Source organism: Lactuca sativa, chromosome 3, assembly GCF_002870075.4.
Source record: "Lactuca sativa cultivar Salinas chromosome 3, Lsat_Salinas_v11, whole genome shotgun sequence".
NCBI classification, from domain to species: domain Eukaryota; kingdom Viridiplantae; phylum Streptophyta; class Magnoliopsida; order Asterales; family Asteraceae; genus Lactuca; species Lactuca sativa.
The window spans coordinates 191762073-191781240 of NC_056625.2; the positions used below are offsets into that span (position 1 = coordinate 191762073).

At 37.0% G+C, this 19168-nt stretch overlaps 1 protein-coding gene across 1 annotated transcript; it reads right to left on the bottom strand.

The window, feature by feature from the left end:
* Positions 1-3490: 3490 nt before the first annotated feature.
* LOC111904304 (ervatamin-B) lies at positions 3491-5133 on the bottom strand. Its single transcript, XM_023900076.2, has 4 exons — positions 4597-5133; positions 4261-4490; positions 4030-4167; positions 3491-3948 (listed from the first exon to the last, which is right to left on the bottom strand). The coding sequence occupies exons 1-4, from the start codon at positions 5066-5068 to the stop codon at positions 3673-3675; spliced, it is 1116 nt and encodes a 371-aa protein (XP_023755844.1). The 5' UTR covers positions 5069-5133; the 3' UTR covers positions 3491-3672.
* Positions 5134-19168: the final 14035 nt, after the last annotated feature.

Sequence of the window (19168 nt, forward strand, 5' to 3'; positions counted from 1 at the left end):
TGAGTGTATAGTCACTTTTATCTTACACATAGATATGAAGTATTTTAGATAAATTATGTGCTATATGTATAAATATATGTTGTCTGTTTACCTGAGATGTTTGTTGGATGAAAGATCTGAACCTCTTTCTTTTCAAATCTGAACTTCTTCCTTCAGATCTACACATTTTCTTCCAGATCTGAACTTTCTCCTTTAGATCTAGATTTTTTCCTTCGGATCTAAACTTTTTCATTTTAGATCTAAGACTTTTCTTCAGATCTTAATGGTATATGTATTTTTTTTTGTCTGGTCTAACCCTTTTCTTTCAGCTAATTTAATGACTAGGCGTCTAAGTCAGCAATGAAACCGATAAAATGTATGTTACAAGAAGAAAATGGTCAAATCATCAATAAATTTTATTTTAGGACTTATTCACAAATCAGGGTAAAATAATGGGACTTTAATGAAACATGTAAGTAATAAAACCGGTAAACTAGAAAAAAGGGGTCAAATCGCTATTTTTACCGGTAATTCATGCTTTTTCATAAACAAATTTTAATTTGTGAGTTTTTCGAAAATTAGGGTAAAATTTTAGGACTTTTTGGAGATTTCCCTAATATATATATATATATATATATATATATATATATATATATATATATATATATATATATATATATATATAGATATAGTGTCATAATTTTTCAGGATGTTATTTTTTTGGGTTGCATTGGTTCATTTCATGACTGCTGTGATGGGCCATGGAGGTGATGGTGGTGACGAGCCACCACATCCGTTCGGTGCAGATTTTGGTGTTCACCAGATTGATTGTAATTAAGATTTATTCTAATTCAATGTATTTCATATTGTATGTATATAAAAAACTATCTTTACTAATATTTTTTTCAGCTGTACCTCCCAGACGAAGAGGTATGACAATAAACAAGAAAATGCATCGGCTATATGAAGCAAACGGCAGACAGCCTCTAAAAATAATATTTGACATAAATACTTTTGTGCTGATTGGGAATGTATACGAATGTTTTATTTGGGAGGTTGGAAGTTATATCTGACGTGACATAGCTTTGGATAAGAACACCTGGAAAGAAGTTCCTGAAGCCGATCGGAATGGCATGTTTACATATCTTTCGGTAAATTATTTATTATTTATAAAGTTATATTTAACATGTTTAACTTTGATTTGTTTTTAACTTCTTATTTCTTGTAGACATATTTTGATTTTCAAGCCATTTCGATTTTCAAGCCATTTCAAATGATCTCGATGCTAGAATTTTGTGGGCATCACTGAACCATCGGATATGTCTGCGGTATAGAGGCAGCAAAAATATTGCGAAAGGTAAATTTATAGACATGCTAGAGGGTGTGGAGGCAGCAAGGGCTCGATCCCCCGTGGGTATAGATTCAGCGAGTTGGAGTGCTACTATTGACCACTTCTAAACTGATACGCATTGTAAACGATCTAGTGTAAACAAAGAATGCCGGAAGAAGCAAGTAGTTAAGAATCGTGGAGGGACGTGCAGCTACGGTAGTGCTTCTTTCAAAAATGTAAGTTACATTAATGTTTATTCAGTTATAACATATTTTGTAATGTTTATTTAAGTATAACATATTTTTTTAATGTTAAACAGAATTTGAATAAACTTGAAGTATTTCACCGTGCACATGTCAGTAAACAAGGGGAATTCGTTGACCCGTTAGTTGAAGAACAATATGTAAGTTATTATTACTTAAAAATGAAGTAGAATGTTGTTTTTTTGTGTTTGTTTTGAAGTGTTTTAATAATCTTTGTGAAATGCAAAATACTTTAGTTTATGAGGTTTCTTTACAAACTCAGCACATAGCTGACTCCGGTGGTGATCTGAACTCCATTGATTGGATATCCTTATTTGAGAAGGTGTTAGGTGCTCAAAGGGGACATGTGAGAGGCATCGGGCCTAAGTCTTCCGTCGCAGGTACAAGTGCTCCCGCCCAGTGGCAGACATAGTCATAGACATCGCAACCAACACAGGTACTTATAAATTTGTTGTGAATTTTGTTGTTTTATAGTTTGGTAGTTTGTTAGTTTGTTAAATTGTTATGAATTTGGTTGTTTGTTAAATTGTTAAGGACTTAATGTGTTTGTGACTTAATTGTTAAGTAATAATAATTTGTTTTTATAGTATGAAATATTTTAACTTATATTCTTACTTTGTAGGATGTGGATGTTAATGCTTTTCTCCAAAACCCGGCGTTTGTGATGGCAAATGAAGATATTATCCGGTCATTTAGCAAGCAAGTCGACAATGCGACCAACAATGACGAGGAAAACGATGATAGGGACGACGATTAGTATATATTACTTTATGTTATGGATGATGTTATTATGGACTTAGATGATGTTAATGTGATATATTTTATGTAATGTTATTTGATGTTTTATATAATGCAGATTTTTAAATTATAAGTTTTATAATTTTATAAATCTTATATTTTTTATAATATAAACTAATATAAAATATAAATTTAATAAATAAAAAAAACAAGCATTAGTGGCGACATCTTTAGGGACGATCGTATTAGCGACGACACATCCCACCGGAATATTTGGCCGGAGTAACACTGACCGGTAGCCGAAATATTATTAGGGACGACACCTTTAGGGACGACGACAGCTATTAGCGACGACATGTATTAGGGACGACTTTTGAGTATTAACTACGAGGTATTTGCGACGACCTAATTGAGATGACATGTCGTCCCTATTACCTTTAGGGGCGACAATCTTGACTATTTGCGACGCATGTTGTCGTCCCTAAATGTGCATTTTCTTGTGAAAGAAGAGAGCTTGAAAATCTTGTATGTTTGAAGCCAAAGTTTTCAATTTTGATAGAGAAACTCGGGTTTGAGTTTTTAGAATTCTTTTTAGACTTCAATTGTAGGTAACTTATCTATGTATCTTGTATTATTAATTATTGTTTAGTTGCATAAAATAAATAACTTTGGATCCTATCAGTTTTTGATGTTTTCTTTTTTTTTTTTTCTTTTTTTTTTTTTTAATTTGTTTCCGGTTTTATTTACCTAACTCAAGAATATTCTCTTAAATTTCAATGAAATGCGGACCCAATTGCTTCTTTTGGTTTTAGAAAAAAATAATATAAACATTAAGTTTTTTTATTAGTTTTCATTATTATGTTCATTTTGTATGAAACAAATATTTAAGAGCAACGATTTTTTAGTTTTCATTACAAAGAAAAAAAACTAGGACAAAAAACAAATTCGTAGAAAAATAAAAATAAACAGCTGAAACATGTTAGACTTTGAGTTGTTGAGAAACAAATCCAGGCGCATAAACCTGGAAGATGCTATATATGAATGGGGGCGTCAATAACATCTCACTTACATTACATTTTTATCCGTATAATTCTTTACATCAAAAATTAACTCCATCATAATTACTATAATGGCACCCCCAAAATCAGATGTTTTGTAGCCATTCATCTTAAGAAACAAATGCTGGAACATGATTTGACCACAAACTTTTGGGTATAATAAAGAAGTGTTATATGTTGAATTCCATATTACAAAATTAAAAGAAAATTTATCATGAATCTCCGTTATGATCAATAATCGTATCATACCTCGCATCCTGCCAGAAGGGAGATTAATAAGTACGTAGAGTATGTTGTGGTTCCTCTAGAGGTCTCTACTCATATGAACCACAGGGTCGCCGCGTCCTGTATCATCTTGACCAGCTTCTTCCCTGGTAGGAAAGCGAGGTTTCGTATTTACCCCACTGTACCCCTCTTTCTCTGGAACTCCACGAAGGAGTCTCACGTATCCTTCCTCTCCCCAATCTGTTCCCCAAGAGTTCTTCACTATCCAGTATTTGGTTCCATCAGGATCCGTATCGTATCCAACAATTACGACTGCATGCGCAGTGTTGGTTCCAGTAGGTGCAGTCATAACTCCCTGTTAATCAATTATTAATTAATTAATTATATATAATCTATCTTTTAATTATGGTAAACAGCTGAATAAGGTTTGAGTTACCTCTTTATACAGCATAAAAGGTTCTTCACATTCAATTGAAACTTGTACAGGCTGGTTCGCAACTGATGCCATAAGAGCCGGCTCAGAATTAAATGGCACCCGCTCATATCCATGAATTTCTACCGCAACATCGTGCTCCTGTTATATATTCATTCAAAAAGTTGAGATGAGATGATAATGATGATGATAACAAGTTTTGATTTGCGACATGCATGCATTACTCAATCTAACCTTTTTAACATTGCAAGTCTCAGCCACAGGCTTGTAAGGATAGTTTTTGGCGGTTGTTAGACCTTTATTGTTTGCAACGTACAAGAAGGCATCGTGCATTTTCCCTCCGTTACATCCGCCACAATTACAACAGTCGACAATTTCTTTAGGTGATAATTCTATTAGTTGCTTTGTTCTGATCGCGTGTAACGATGCAATTGTATCTGCTGCTGCAAACGCATAGCAACTTCCTGCATGCATGCATGTGTAATACTAATATATAATTAAGTATATTACAAATACAAATACAAATCCTGTTTATAGAAAGCAAAAACGTACGTACGTGTTACCACTTACCACATCCTCCTTGATTCACGACAGGGGTGACGGCACCTTGGGCTCTCCAGTCAATAGCCGGTGGGACATCAGTGAAATTACGATACTTGAAAGGGTGAGGCCACTCGGCCTCGCTGACGATAGACTTCATTCCTGGCCGGATCTTTGGAGAAGCCTTCAATCCAGTATACTTGCTCTGAAACTCGGCCTTACTCATCCCTGCAAACTTGTTCATCTGTAACTTATATGGCTTCTTTGCCTTGTTTGTCGAGTGAACAATTTTCAGGTTTGCCTTGAACGCTTCGTACTGTTTCTTTTTGTCTTTGTCGCGCATAGCTTGCATATTGTGGTGACTCCTCCACCTTTCAAACATAGCTGACTTTCCCTCCTCTGTCTCAACCTCTTTGTCATCATATGTGAAACCCTCAACAATCCCCCCTATACACCAAATCAATGAAAGTGAAACCAAAATTAACTTGCTCATGATCTCCATTTCGATCTTGTTGCTAGCTGCTCTTCTTGGATTCTAAATTTATTGTGAACGATGACGATGGAGAACTGACATTCTAGGAAAAAATTGAGTGGATGCACGTGAAACAATCTCAATCAACAATAATAATTGTCATGATCGAATCATACATGTGTACTCCCGGACCCCATGAAATTAGTTACTGCATACTTGGTCAGATCCAAATATAAATATAAAGGTATTGATATTTCCAACTTCTTATAGTTCCACTGACATTTATATCTATTGGCATTCATTACTTAGGGTTGGTTAAAGGCAGATTCCATTTTTGCCTATTTAGACAACCCTACAACCAATTATTACATAATAATTCCTCTTAAAATATGATTATTTCCTAGTTTTCAACATGACTTTATTGTTTACAAATTTAATCCATAAAAATTAATTGTATCAAATTTAATCCCTAAAAATAATTGTATCAATTTAGAACCATTTTTTCTCATAAATTTGTTCATTCAATATAATTATAAAATACTATAATCGATAAAATTTATATCATTTTTGGAACTTTTATTCTTACATTCACTAAATATATTTTTAAATTTATATAATTTTTTTTACTTATCTACCCACTAAATCAATTCTTAAATTTTTATATTTTAAAGTTTTCCTTGTTTTACAATTGATAAGGGGACGTATTTTTATCGTTTGTGGACACATAAAGTTTTAAAACAAGAAGTGCTCGAAATTCATATGAACTATTTTTTCTCATAAATTTGTTCATGCAATACAATTATAAAATATTATAATCGATAAAATTATTTCATTTTTTGGAATTTCTATTCGTACATTCACTAAATCTACTTTTAAATTTATATAATTTTTTTTTACTTATCTACCCACTAAATCTATTCTTAAATTTTTATATTTTAAAGTTTTCGTTGTTTTACAATTGATAAGGAGGACACATTTTTATCGTTTGTGGCCACATAAAGTTTTAAAAGAAGAAGTGTTCGAAATGCATATGATGATTACTTATTACTTTTGATTTTTTAAACAATAAGTTATTATAATGAATATCATAAATACGTTATTAATAAATGAAAATTGATTCAACAACAATCATCCAATTTAATAAAATCATCTTCAAATACAATACATAAATTATATTCTTTAACAATCCTCTATAGTTATAAAATCATGATTACAAGGTTTCATTTGTCTATAAATTTGCAGACGTGACATAAACAACGTTTCACATCCAGCTGCACACGGGGCTCTGTGACGGACCCATAAAGCCAAAATGGTAGGCATCGGACAATCTTCCGTTAATTGTACCATAACATAATGAGGACCACGTATAAGTGAAATTGTAATAATCTGATGGTCCAAAAATTCTTCCAGGCCTTTCCAAAGAGGAAAGAAAGTTAAGGAACCATGATTGGTTACTAAAGTAAGGACCACACCAAACCTGATAGCAATCAGAATACCTGTTTCAGGCATAAGCATCCAATGTTTCGTTGGTGCACTCGATCCAAAGAAATACAATGAATTCCACAATTCATGGGTTCCATTTGTGAAAATCGTAGCATATACATCGAATGCACTCTGTAACTTGTATACTAGTTGTTTTCGAACATAAAGCCATTGATCTTCGCCATACTCGAGACAAACAGATATTGCTCGAAATCCGCAATGTCCATCACCCTCAGCATTTTGTATATGTGAGACGTATGGATGAAACATGAGTGGAATGTCATCCATTAATGGATGAATGTAGCATGACTCAGGCTCTTGGTTCAAATCTATAAATTCATTTAAGTCTTGAATTGCTTCATTCATGTCTGGAATTGCTTCATCAAATTCTGGAATTGCTTCATTCATGTCTGGAATTGCGGTTACATATGAACTATGTCTTGCCGGTTCCTTGTTCATCCATGTTGAATTTAATCCATCATATTTTGATGTGGTTGAATAGCTACGTCTTCTGGGAGCTTGATTTGTAGAATCAACTCGTTTTTGTTGTTATTTCTTCAAGTTTGGTCGTCCACGAGTATTTTTTTGAATTGCGGGTTCCTTAATGCGTGTTTTACTTGGTAGGAACATATCTCTTAGCTTTCTTATCTGTCACACCCGCAAACCAAGGATGGCGGAAACGTTCGGGGGTGGAGGACTTCATGTATAGTATCACAACAACGAGTATAATAGTGTTCAAAGTAAATACAACTATCATAAATATAATTGAAAAAGTTACATCATATAATATGTTTACAGTTTTCAAATCAATTACATTATGATGACAAAATGAATTGTTTGACGATTTATCGTCCCATCCTCAAAATGTTGTTGGTATTCCTGTTTCATTGATTTCCTGAGAATACAAGTAGTTTTGAAAAAGTGTAAACAATTAAGTTGGTGAGTTCATAAGAGTTTTTGTTAGGATCAATATTGTGTTGCGTCTATTGGGTTCGTTAGCTAGTCCAATGTTTATCTCCAGTATGGGCCTGTCCATCCGTGAGTTTTGTAGGGTTTAGTATAAATAGATGCTTGCATGCATCCTAGAACATAATGATTAGAAAGGATTAGAAACGATAAGACAAGTATTGTTTAGCATATTCATCGTTCTTATTTTGTAACCCTAGAATCCTCTATAGTGGAAGTTCTTAGTCGAGCTCTGCTGAGGGTCGAGTAATCTAATCATTCGACACATTCTGATTCATACTTGTGTTTCATTTTTACTATCTTTACGTTCATTACTTACCTGTTACAAAGATCTAATCGATCAAAGAGTTCTTTTATAACTCATCAATTGGTATCAGAGTGGGAGGCTGTGTAATTCATACACATCTTTTCTGTGAAAGAGTTTGCGATTAGGGTTATTCCGCATTAACTAATATTTATTGAGCCGTCATTCCATAATTGACGTAACTCAGCATTTATTTGTTTTGCCCTAATATTACATATTACAAGTCTGGTCTTTCAAACAGGTTAAGCGATCAAGCATGGATGAGTCACAATCTAATCCCATCAACATCTCAAACAACATTGGATCAACGACGAAGATTCCTATTCTTTACACCCAGGATTACGAAGTCTGGGCGCATCATTTTGAAGATTATGTCATCGGATCTGAAGACAATGGATACCTTATTTGGGAAGCAATCGTATCTGGACCATTTGCTCACTCAGGAACATCAAAAATCATTAAAAATCAGAAAGAGTATAATGATCTGTTAAAGGACGTAAAGGATGTTGCTCAAGACGAAAAGGAAAGGTTTCAGTGCAATATTAAAGCATTGAGACTGATTCGATTCGCTCTTCAATCAGATACATTCAGGCTGGTGAGTTCATGCAGCACGACTAAAGAAATCTGGGATAGGCTGCGAGAGCTATATTCCACAGATGAAGATTTGGGGCATTCTATTCACACCTTGCTTTTGTCTGAGTTTGGTGAATTTAAACAAAATTCTGATGAAACTGTTACTCAGACGTTTGATCGCTTCAATCATCTTCTTAGCAAGATGATCAAACACGATATAGAAAGGAAGCTGATTGAACAAAAAGTAACCTTTTTGAATGGCCTTAGATTCGAGTGGAGAGCGGTTGTGTCCACTGTTAAAGCTCATGCGCAATTTAAATCTTATTCATTGGCAAAGCTGGTGGGGATTCTGAAATCCCAAGAAAAGATTGTCTTGCAAGAGAAAATATGGTCTCAAGTTTGGGGTCCTTGGCACTCCTGTATAAAAGCAAAAGTGTGGTAGAAGACGAAGATCTCAACTTAGAAGACTATGATCTTACTTCTGAAGACTATGCAATGATGGTGTCGAATCCAAAGAGGTTCATTAAGAAAAGGTTCCCTACCAATAAGAACCAAAATTGGCAGGGAAGCTACAGTCCTGAAAAGGTTAAGGAGGAACCGAAGACAGAAGAACCAAAGAAAGAGGTGAAAGTTGAAGGAGATTCTGGTGTGAACTGCTACTATTGTGGAGGAAAGAACCACTATGCCAAAGACTGCGTCCTAAAGAAAATGGCAGAGAAGGATGAAGAAAAGATGAAGAGGCTGTGTTGATGAAAAAGCTGGAAGAGATCAAGAGAAAGAAAGCTGCTACTAATCCTTCGATGAATGCTTTAATTGTGCAGGGTTTGGCAGCGGATGATGAGTTCGGTGGCGTGCAGGTCTGGTCAACCGACTCAGAGGATGATGAAGTCAGGAAGCCATCTCATGGAAAGGCGTATGTTACAAGAGGTGATGAAAGCAGTGGGAAGTGTTTGATGGTGATAGATGTATCTCAAATGAGGGGATACAATACAGACGGTGGGAAAGAGGACACCAAGGAACGAGAGGACTTATGCTTCACAGCAAAACCTCTCAGTGTGCAGTTCAATGAGCTTGATGAATTGATCAAGAAGGTACAATCCGTTTTTGTTTCATTCAAAGTCCCACAAAATTCATATGAAAAAGAATTAAAAAGCTTAAATTCAAGAATCTCAAATCTAGATAGCAGTTTAACTCAAACACGGGTCACCAATTCTAATCTAACTGACCAAATAAGCAGGGTGTCATCCAAGAGTGATGAACGGAGGATGTGGATAGAGCTGAAGGAGTCGGAGCTGATAAAATCTAAGGACGAAAACATTTATTTACAAAGAGACAATTTAAAACTTTTGAAACAGAGAAATGTTTTTTGTTTAATTGCTAAACGTCTTTATGCTAACATCACTTAACTTCATCTGAACTGTGAAATAGGGCAGAAAATTCATCGCATGATTTTTCCCTTCCTTGAGTTTAAGGAGGATGAAATCGATGCTGAAGCATATAATTGCGAAAGTGTAGTTTCGTCTGATGATGTGAATCCGACTTATATGTATGGTCTGGACAAAATCGAATCTTTTATAAAGTCCAAGGACCATAAGGACATGCTGAAAAACCTTTTGGATGAAAATGATAAACTGAAACTAAGGACCAAAACCATACAAAAATTTGACTCATTGAATGCCAACTTGAGCTCAGAAAATAAAATTGATGTTGAAAACGCGTCTGAGCTTAATGAGGATGATGATATGAGAGTAATTTCTGTAGAGGATGAAGTTGACTGTTCTAAGTTTGTCAAGAGCGAACCCGAAAACCACAAAAATCTTATTTCTGAAAATTCTGTGGAGTTTGCTCGTTTATCCCAAAATAAGTCCCCGATTCTTGAAGAAAAGGCAGTGGTGTACCAAAAGGTGAGAACAACACCAAATCAGGTGTATAAGGTCATAGGAGTAACCGAACATCAGACAGCCGAACTCACCGCCATAGTAAACGAAGATAATGCAGATGGCTGTGATGAGTTTTTCTGGTCTGCTCCTATAGATAATGCAGATGAAACTGTTGGTCTGTTAGAGCGAACGTCCTGGAAAACCAAAGGAAGATATGTGCCAGAGCCACTAAACAAGCCTGACAACTTCGATGTGCCAAGTACCAGTGGTGCAAAAAAAGTTCCTGTAGAAGAAGTCACTCCTTCAAGCGAAACATCATCTGTTAAAAGTGAACCGGCTGACAGGAAGCAAAAGCAAAAAGCCAACATCCACCGACAGCCGAAGCAAGTGAAGGATCAAAAGCAGCAAAGGAATCTGAGATACAAAAAGAATCTCTCAGAGCGAAAACAGTTTTGGCGATCTCAAAACGCCCATTTCTCTTATCATGATAAAAATTCAAAGTCAGAGAAAAGTACTGTCAGGCCGCAAGAAAGGAATAACAACCGAAGGGAAAGGTTCGGTTTAGAGAACACCAGCTACCAAAAGCATAGGTTCGGTTCAGAGAGCAAAAGCTATCGAGATTCAAGGTTCGGTCCCACTAATGACCAAAACCTAAAGGGTCACTTAGAACCTCAAGTCAAGAAAACATCTCAGTCTAAATTCTCTCATTCTAAGTCTTCTCAACCCCATTCTAAATCCAATTCTGTTCAAACTCAAAATCCAAAATCTTCAACAGATTTGAAAGGAAAATCGAAGGTTTCCTCAGTCAAGAATGAACAAAAGCATTCCAAGGCCCAAACGCCTGAACCTGAATCCAAACCGACTGTAACAAATCCTAACAAAATTAAAGTTTTTACTATTAAGAAGAAAGATGAAACAACTCTAATAAAAAGAACATATCTCGTTGACATTTCTCTTACTATTCCTGTTCCTGTGAAAGGCTCACGTGGACCCAAGAAACTTTGGGTTCCTAAATCTGCTTGATTTTTGCAGGTTATCAGTGACGAGAAGTTCGACGAAGAATGGTATATTGACAGTGGCTGCTCACGTCACATGACGGGAAGGAAGGAAGAGCTGAGGGAATTTCGATATCTTCCAAACGGAGGGAATGTCAAGTTCGGGAACAACTCATATGGCACGATAAAAGGTTATGGGATGATAACAAATGGAGACTTCACGATTAGAAAGGTTGCATACGTTGAAGGACTACAGCATAACCTCATCAGTGTATCTCAGCTTGTTGGAGGTACCGGTCTTAAAGTTTCATTTGACGATGAGGGTTCGGAAATAATAGAGAAGAAAACAAAAAGAGTGATTTTCAAATCAGAGCGCAAAGGCGAAATGTTTCCTCTCAATCTCAAACCTATCAAAGGAAATCCGGCTATCTGTCTGTTATCCAAAGCACATTCTGACGAAAGCTGGCTGTGGCATCGAAGGCTCTCCCATCTCAATTTCAAGGATATCAACAAACTTGTCACAGGAGGTCATGTTCGGGGTCTTCCATTGCTCAAGTTTGATCGAGAACATTTGTGTGCTGCGTGTGAAATGGGGAAGCAGAGTCATCAAAGTCACCCATCCATTATAAACACTAAAGTTGTTGAACCACTTGAGTTGATTCACATTGACTTGTGTGGTCCATCATCTATCGAAAGCATTGGCGGTAGCAAGTATATTCTTGTTATTGTCGATGACTTTTCACGTTTTACATGGGTGTTCTTTCTAAAGCACAAATCTGAGGCAACTCTCAAGCTTAAGATGTTTATTAAGCAGGTTGAAGTGCAACTGAGGAAAGTCGTTCGCAACATCAGAAGCGACAATGGGCTGGAGTTTAAAAATAAAGAATTTGAAGACTTTTTGGCAGAAAAAGGAACCAGTCACAACTTCTCAGCCCCCTACACCCCTCAACAAAACGGGATTGTCGAAAGACGAAACTGATCTTTGTGTGAGGCGGCCCAAACCATGCTAAGTTTCGCTTCTCTACCTTTATATTTCTGGGCTGATGCTATTGCTGTAGCATGTTTTACGCATAACAGGTCCTATCTCAATAAGCGTTTCACTCTCACTCCTTATGAGATCATCAACAACAGGAAGCCAAACGTTAAATTCTTCCATGTATTCGGCTCACGATGCTTTATCTTCAATTCTCAAGAACATCATAACAAGTTCGACGTTAAAGTCGATGAAGGGATTTTTCTGGGATACTCTCTTACTTCGAAAGCATACAGGGTTTTAAACAAGCGTTCGAGGAAGATTGAAGAAACATATTATGTGACTTTCGATGACAGCTACGTCAAGAAGTTGAAGGCCACTGAAGAAACAGTTGGAGAAATTTTCTCTCAAACAGGTCAAGTCACGGCCTCGATTGCAAATTTATTTGAGCAGTTTGTGGAGTTATTCGATGAACCGGAGAAGGCTACTCTCTCAGAAGCCAATGCAGTAGACAACAAAGTTGACCATCTGAAGCAAATCGTCGAAGACGCTGCCAAACGAATGGATGAAGGAGTATCAATTTCAAATGAACCTCCTCAGCACGGTGCTTCAGTTGAGGGGGAGAATCCATCTTCTTCAAAACAGCTGGGTTCACAAATTGAGGGGGGGAACTTTTCTCCAGCTGCTCCCGAAAGCTCTACTGCACCCGAAGGTACTGTAGCTCCCGAAAGCTCAAATGCACCCGAAAGTCCTGTAGCACCGGAAAGTCAAGATACACCTGAAAGCTCATCAGTCGAGGGGGAGAATGCCGATATGTTTTATGACGATGATAGTCAATTTGAATTAGAAGAAATGGTAAACGCTGAATTGGATCCATCCTATGATCCAAATTACCCTCCTCTTGTCAAATGGACCAGAGATCATCCTGTTTCACAGGTAGTGGGTAATGTCTTCGAAAAGGTCCTGTCCCGATCTCAACTGAAGGCAAAGCAAGCATCTCTGTTCTCAAAAGTAGAGTTCTGCATGTTTAACTCTTTCGTCTCAAAAGTTGAACCGAAGACAGTAAATACTGCTCTTGATCACTCTGATTGGGTTCAAGCTATGCAAGACGAACTTAATGAGTTCGAAAGAAATAAGGTTTGGCGCCTCATTCCAACTCCTAAAGATGCCTCGGTTGTTGGTCTCAAATGGGTCTTCAGAAATAAAATGGACAAGGAAGGCAATGTGATAAGAAACAAAGCTCGTCTAGTGGTGAAAGGATACTGCCAGGAGGAAGGAATCGATTATGAGGAAACTTTTGCCCCTGTAGCTAGGCTGGAATCTGTTAGAATATTTCTTGCCTATGCTGCACACAAGAACTTTGAGGTTTACCAAATGGACGTAAATTGCGCATTTCTAAATGGAGAACTTGAAGAAACGGTGTACGTGGAGCAACCTCCGGGATTCGTCAATGAAAAGTACCCCAATCACTGCTATATTCTGGACAAAGCGTTTTATGGGCTGAAACAAGCACCTAGGGCCTGGTATGAAACGCTAACCAAGTTTTTAAAGATGTCCAAATTCAAACAAGGTTCGGTTGACCCAACTTTCTTTCGTAAGAAGGAAGGTAACCACCTTATGATTGTTCAAATCTATGTCGATGATATCATCTTTGGCTCAACGAATCCTAGCTTAATAGTTGAATTCATAAAGCTGATGGAGACTAAATTTGAAATGAGCTCAATGGGTCCGATTAACTTTTTCCTTGGTTTAAATTTTAGATAGGGACCCGAAGGCATCTTTATTAACCAGGAAGCCTACACCAAGACTCTCCTTGCTAAATTCGGCATGATGGGAGACTCAAAGGTTAAAGTTCCAATGGCGTTCGACACCAAGCTCACTCCATCCTTGGATAAGCCACCAGTCGATATTACGCTATATCGCCAGATGATCGGTTCTTTAATGTACCTTACTGCTAGCAGGCCTGATATAATGTTTTCTGTTTGTTACTATGCTAGATTTCAGGCGAATCCTCGTGAACCTCATATGCTTGCTGTGAAGAACATACTCCGGTATCTAAAACGAACTACCTCTCTCGGCTTATGGTATCCATCAAACTCAGGTTTCTTCGTTCAAGCCTACTCAGATGCAGACCTTGGAGGTTGTGGACTAGACAGGAAAAGCACCACTGGAGGCTGCCAATTCCTTGACGGGAAGTTGGTTAGCTGGCAATCAAAGAAACAGACTTGTGTATCTCTGTCTACAGATGAAGCAGAATACATTGCAGCTGCCTCCTGTACATCTCATGTGATTTGGATCCAAAGCCAGCTCCGGGACTATGGACTCAATATGAAAAAGATCCCACTATATTGCGACTCCGAGAGTGCAATTAGGATCTGTCATAACCCAGTGAAAAACTCCAAGACTAAGCACATAGCACTGAGGTATCACTTTATTAAGGATCATGTGGAAAATGGGAACGTCGAAATTCATTTTGTTCGAACCACTGATCAACTGGCTGACATCTTCACCAAAGCTCTTCCTGAAGCTTCTTTCAACAAAATTCTACAAGGGCTAGGAATGATGGAATCGGAGTCAGTACCAAAAATTACCTCTCAAGATTAAAAGTAAGAAGCGAAATAGACCGAACGTTCGGGTTCGGGTCTTGTTCTGGTGTACCGAAATGAACCGAACGCTCGGGTTTGGTTGTATCATTTGATCTTCGCTTATCACTCAAAGGTAGTTTCTTTGGTTGTAAATGTTTTGTATTATTTTTCCAAATTCATTTATCTTATTGTTAAAGTTCTTTTCTTTTTCAAACTTATTTTTTTTGGCAACCGAAATAGACCGAACGTTCGGGTTCGGTTCCAAAATTTTTCTCACCCGAAATAGACCGAACGCTCGGGTTCGGTTCCAAAATTTTTCTCAACCGAAATAAACCGAACGCTCGGGTTCGGTTCCCACAATTTTTTTTGTATTCATTTTTTTATGTCTTATTTTCCTTTTTATCAAAAATTCCAAAAATATTTTTTATTATTTTTTTAAAATTATTTTTTTTTTAAATTCAGAAACTCCAAAAATACTTTTTTTTATTATTATTTATTTTTCTCTTTCTTTATTTTATTTTAATTTTGGCTCTTATCTTTTTGTATGTCTCTTTGTGGGTAAATCATTTCACTAGCTAAGTGTCCCTAGAAGCATGCTGCTGTATGTGTCCAAAGCCTCACCTGATTCTGAATAAAAGCCTTACTGACTTGGTACAAACAAACCTTGTCTTCCCAATTAGGCTCTCATATTTATTCTAATCATGAGCTACCTAACTCTCCTCTCACATGAGATAAGAGTTTTCTGCTTAGTCCTTATTTTTCACAGCAGAGGTACTTTGGTCTCTTTACACCATCTACATTACTTTTTCTCCATCTTATTCGCTTCACAAACGTAACCCTTGAGACTATCAAACATTACCACTGAGGTTTATGGTTGCACAATTTATGTGTTCATGATCTTAGCTTCGTGTCACTACATGCTAAGTGAAACCCACAATTCAATACATACTATGCATTGACGGTGAACAATTAACTTACTCTAGCTTTCACTAATGAATTGACGGAATTATCCATGGGGGTACAACATGAAATCTCCATTTTTCTTTTGAGTTATTCCTATGAAATTGTTAAATCCAATAACATTTCCTCCCTTGGGATCTAGTTTTATATTTTTTTTGAGATTTCGCATACATTGGTTTACCTTGCCACTTAAATTATCTCCAACCTACTTGTTCAACAGACTACATTGGTCTCACAAGTACTTCGTTCGATTTCTATCTTAAATCAAGATCAGGAATTATGAATCGAAGCGAAAGCCACCCTATTAAACCTAATTAAAAGATGCCTTTCAACACTTCTTAATAAGTGTCTGATCGTTATTCAATGGGAAACCACACAAACACTTTAAGGTCTCTCTTGACCTTGAAGGAAGAGATTCGTGCCCGGGATCAATTGTTTCGTGTCTTTATTGACATCACCTAATCCCTCAAAAGTGTTGCTTTATTTCTTTTTTTTTTACACACTCAGCACGAAAATCTTTTTGATTTTCCAAAATTCTGGTTTCCTTAATTTCAAGACATTTTAATTGGATTGATTGTTATAAAAAGGTTGTGGTTGATATTGATCCATGTGGGCGATTTTATTTTAAAGATGCCGTTAAACTCTAAAGGGATAAGATGACAAAATGATGACTCAGGTGGGAGTCCAATCGATTTGATTTCAAACGGCGCAAGACAACCACGTGCGTGAATTGGAACCGTTTCATCTAAAAATGGCGCCTGATGGGAAGGCGTGTAATTAGGGACTGACACTCTCTCTCCTGCGTAATCATCGGCAACACCCACTGTCACGCGTCAATCGCCTCCGAAAAACTCTTCGTTTTTCAATCGAAGATTTGGGAAAGATTCTTCTCTCTCCTTTACCCACAGTATAAAAGGTAATGTAAACCACCGTTTACCTCTTTACTGCACCTATATTTCCAGAGAGCAAGAACTCCTCCAACCTCTACTGTTCATCATCTCTCCCATCTTCATCACAACAATGGCGGATTCTTCATCAGTTCACGCAACTTCTCACATCTTGCCTATTCGTCCCCAGCAGAGTTTGATCATTGATCTTACTCCTCAGGCATACGACGCTTTCATATTTCCCATCATCGAATGCCTAAAATACTCACCAATCACTCCTGCTCTTACCAGGGCTGAAGTTGTTCCCATGGAGTTCCTATCACAGATTTTTGCCATAGCTCACTACAACAAGGTCGTCGACCGGATCTTCTTTGATGTATTCGAGCACAAGGCGTTCATTTCCAAGCAGAGATTCTGTACGCTGTTAGGGTTTGATCCTGATTCGTCAAGGGTTAATCTTGAAACCATTCTTATGGGTCATCTGTTCAACATGTTCTACAACATGGGGTACACTGAGGTGCTCACAACGGTCACGAAATTCAAGAAATCGTGCCTGCCCCCTCAGTGGAATGGGATGTTTACTGTGCTTTTCAAGGGCTTGTCTGAAAGAAGTGCTGGATAAGACAGGGCAAGTCGTTTGTTCCTATCAATTATGTACGGGATCTACAACGGTATCAATATGGACTACGGGTCGGTCCTATGGCAACAACTCATTCAGAGTCTTTCTTCCACTTCACGCCATTCAGAGATTTCATATGCCCGGTTCTGGACACTTGTCACTAAATGGGTGATGGACAAGTACCACGTCCCCATTGTCGCTGGTGCTCCATTGCCTTCGATTGGTACTTTCCATACCACGAAGATCATTGTTTCTGACACATCCAAATTTCCCTTCAACGGCTCTATCCCTGAAACAATGTATGGTGATGTTCCTGCCGATAGCCGGATCATTCAAACGTACAAGGAGTTCCGACGGTCTGTGTCACAACTAGAAATTTTGTGTCATGTAATCTATACACTCAAGTAAATGTTGAATCAAAAATTTAAGAGCATGTGTGATACCTATTATTATGACATCAAAAACTTCAATTAAATACATCATACAAGTACTACAAATGGTCATCAAACAATTGGAAACCCTAGAAGTTCTTGTTTAGGTCCATTTTGGACTAGGACTTCCTTATTGGACTCAATGGACCAATAAGCTTCCAATTTGACTATCATGGGCTTAGAACCCTAGTTGGGCTCTAATTGGACCCACATTAATTTATTTCAACATTTTGGGCCATATTGGGCCTAGAATGAAATGAATTAAAAGCTTTGATCCATGAATAACCTAAACTAGTCCAACAAAATGTAAAAATCATGTTATATTTCTTTTAGGTTGAAACTCACCCAAACAAACTCTAATATTGGGCTTAGGGGCAAAAAGCCCAAATTTTTCCTTTTCCCTTCAAAACTCTCGGCACAAGGCCCAAACCCAAGAAGAGATGAAGAGAGTTGACTTGCAATTAACACCTCATTATTGTCTTTTGGATCTCCATGCAAGTTATTCCATGTTTCCATGCACATCACTTCAAAGATCGTTTCTTCTTTCTCTCTCTCTTGCTCTCGGCCATTTCAAGCACACACACACACAAATCTCTCACAAATTCTCTCTAGAATACTCAAGAACACATCCTTCCTCTCCACTCAAAAATCTCGAAAATTAGGAGGCTTTCAAGAGGACATTTCCACAAACTCTTCATCTAAGGTAAGGTTATGCTTGGATCTATGACTTAGATTCTTTGTTTTATCAAAATCTCTTCCTAATCCATGCAAAAATCGTGATCTTGCATCCTAGAATCACCTCAAACTCGAGATCTTCAAGAAAAGGGTGCTAAGGCCAAAAATCACCAAGCTTTCTTCCATCTTTTCTTCAAAAACCGAAACCACACCCTAAGGTGAGCTTCATACTCCCTATTTTTCTGTTTTATAAGTTTTGTGGGGGGGGGGGGGAATACAAGTGAAAGTGTAGATCTATATGTGTTTTTATGTCTTGTATGATTTCTATGCTTATATGTGTGTTTTTGTGTGTTTATAATGTTGGATCTAGCCATAAACCCCTAAAAATTGAGATATACTTTATGTTAAATGATACTAGCATCAAATATATTTCTACATACAAAGTGTTCCAAGAAAAATAGCTAAATGGCTTAATAACATTTTCTTTGGGCTAAAAACTCAATTTTTGGACATAAAATGTTAAAAATATAAAGTTAAAGGGCCCAAAATGAAATATTTCGAATTCTGATGGGTGAGATGAGTCAAAACAGTTTCCATAATGTATTTTCTGAAAATATACTCTTTTGGAGGATTAAAAACATAAATTTCAAGCTTAATGGGCTAAAAATGACATTTTCGGCCCAATAGGGCCCAATATGCGAAATTTTCTGTTTTGAAGAGCCAAAACTGTGTTTTTCTGTAAAACAGTGGACTACTAGTGTTCCAAGACCTTTTCTAAGGTTTAAAATGCTTTTCAAATT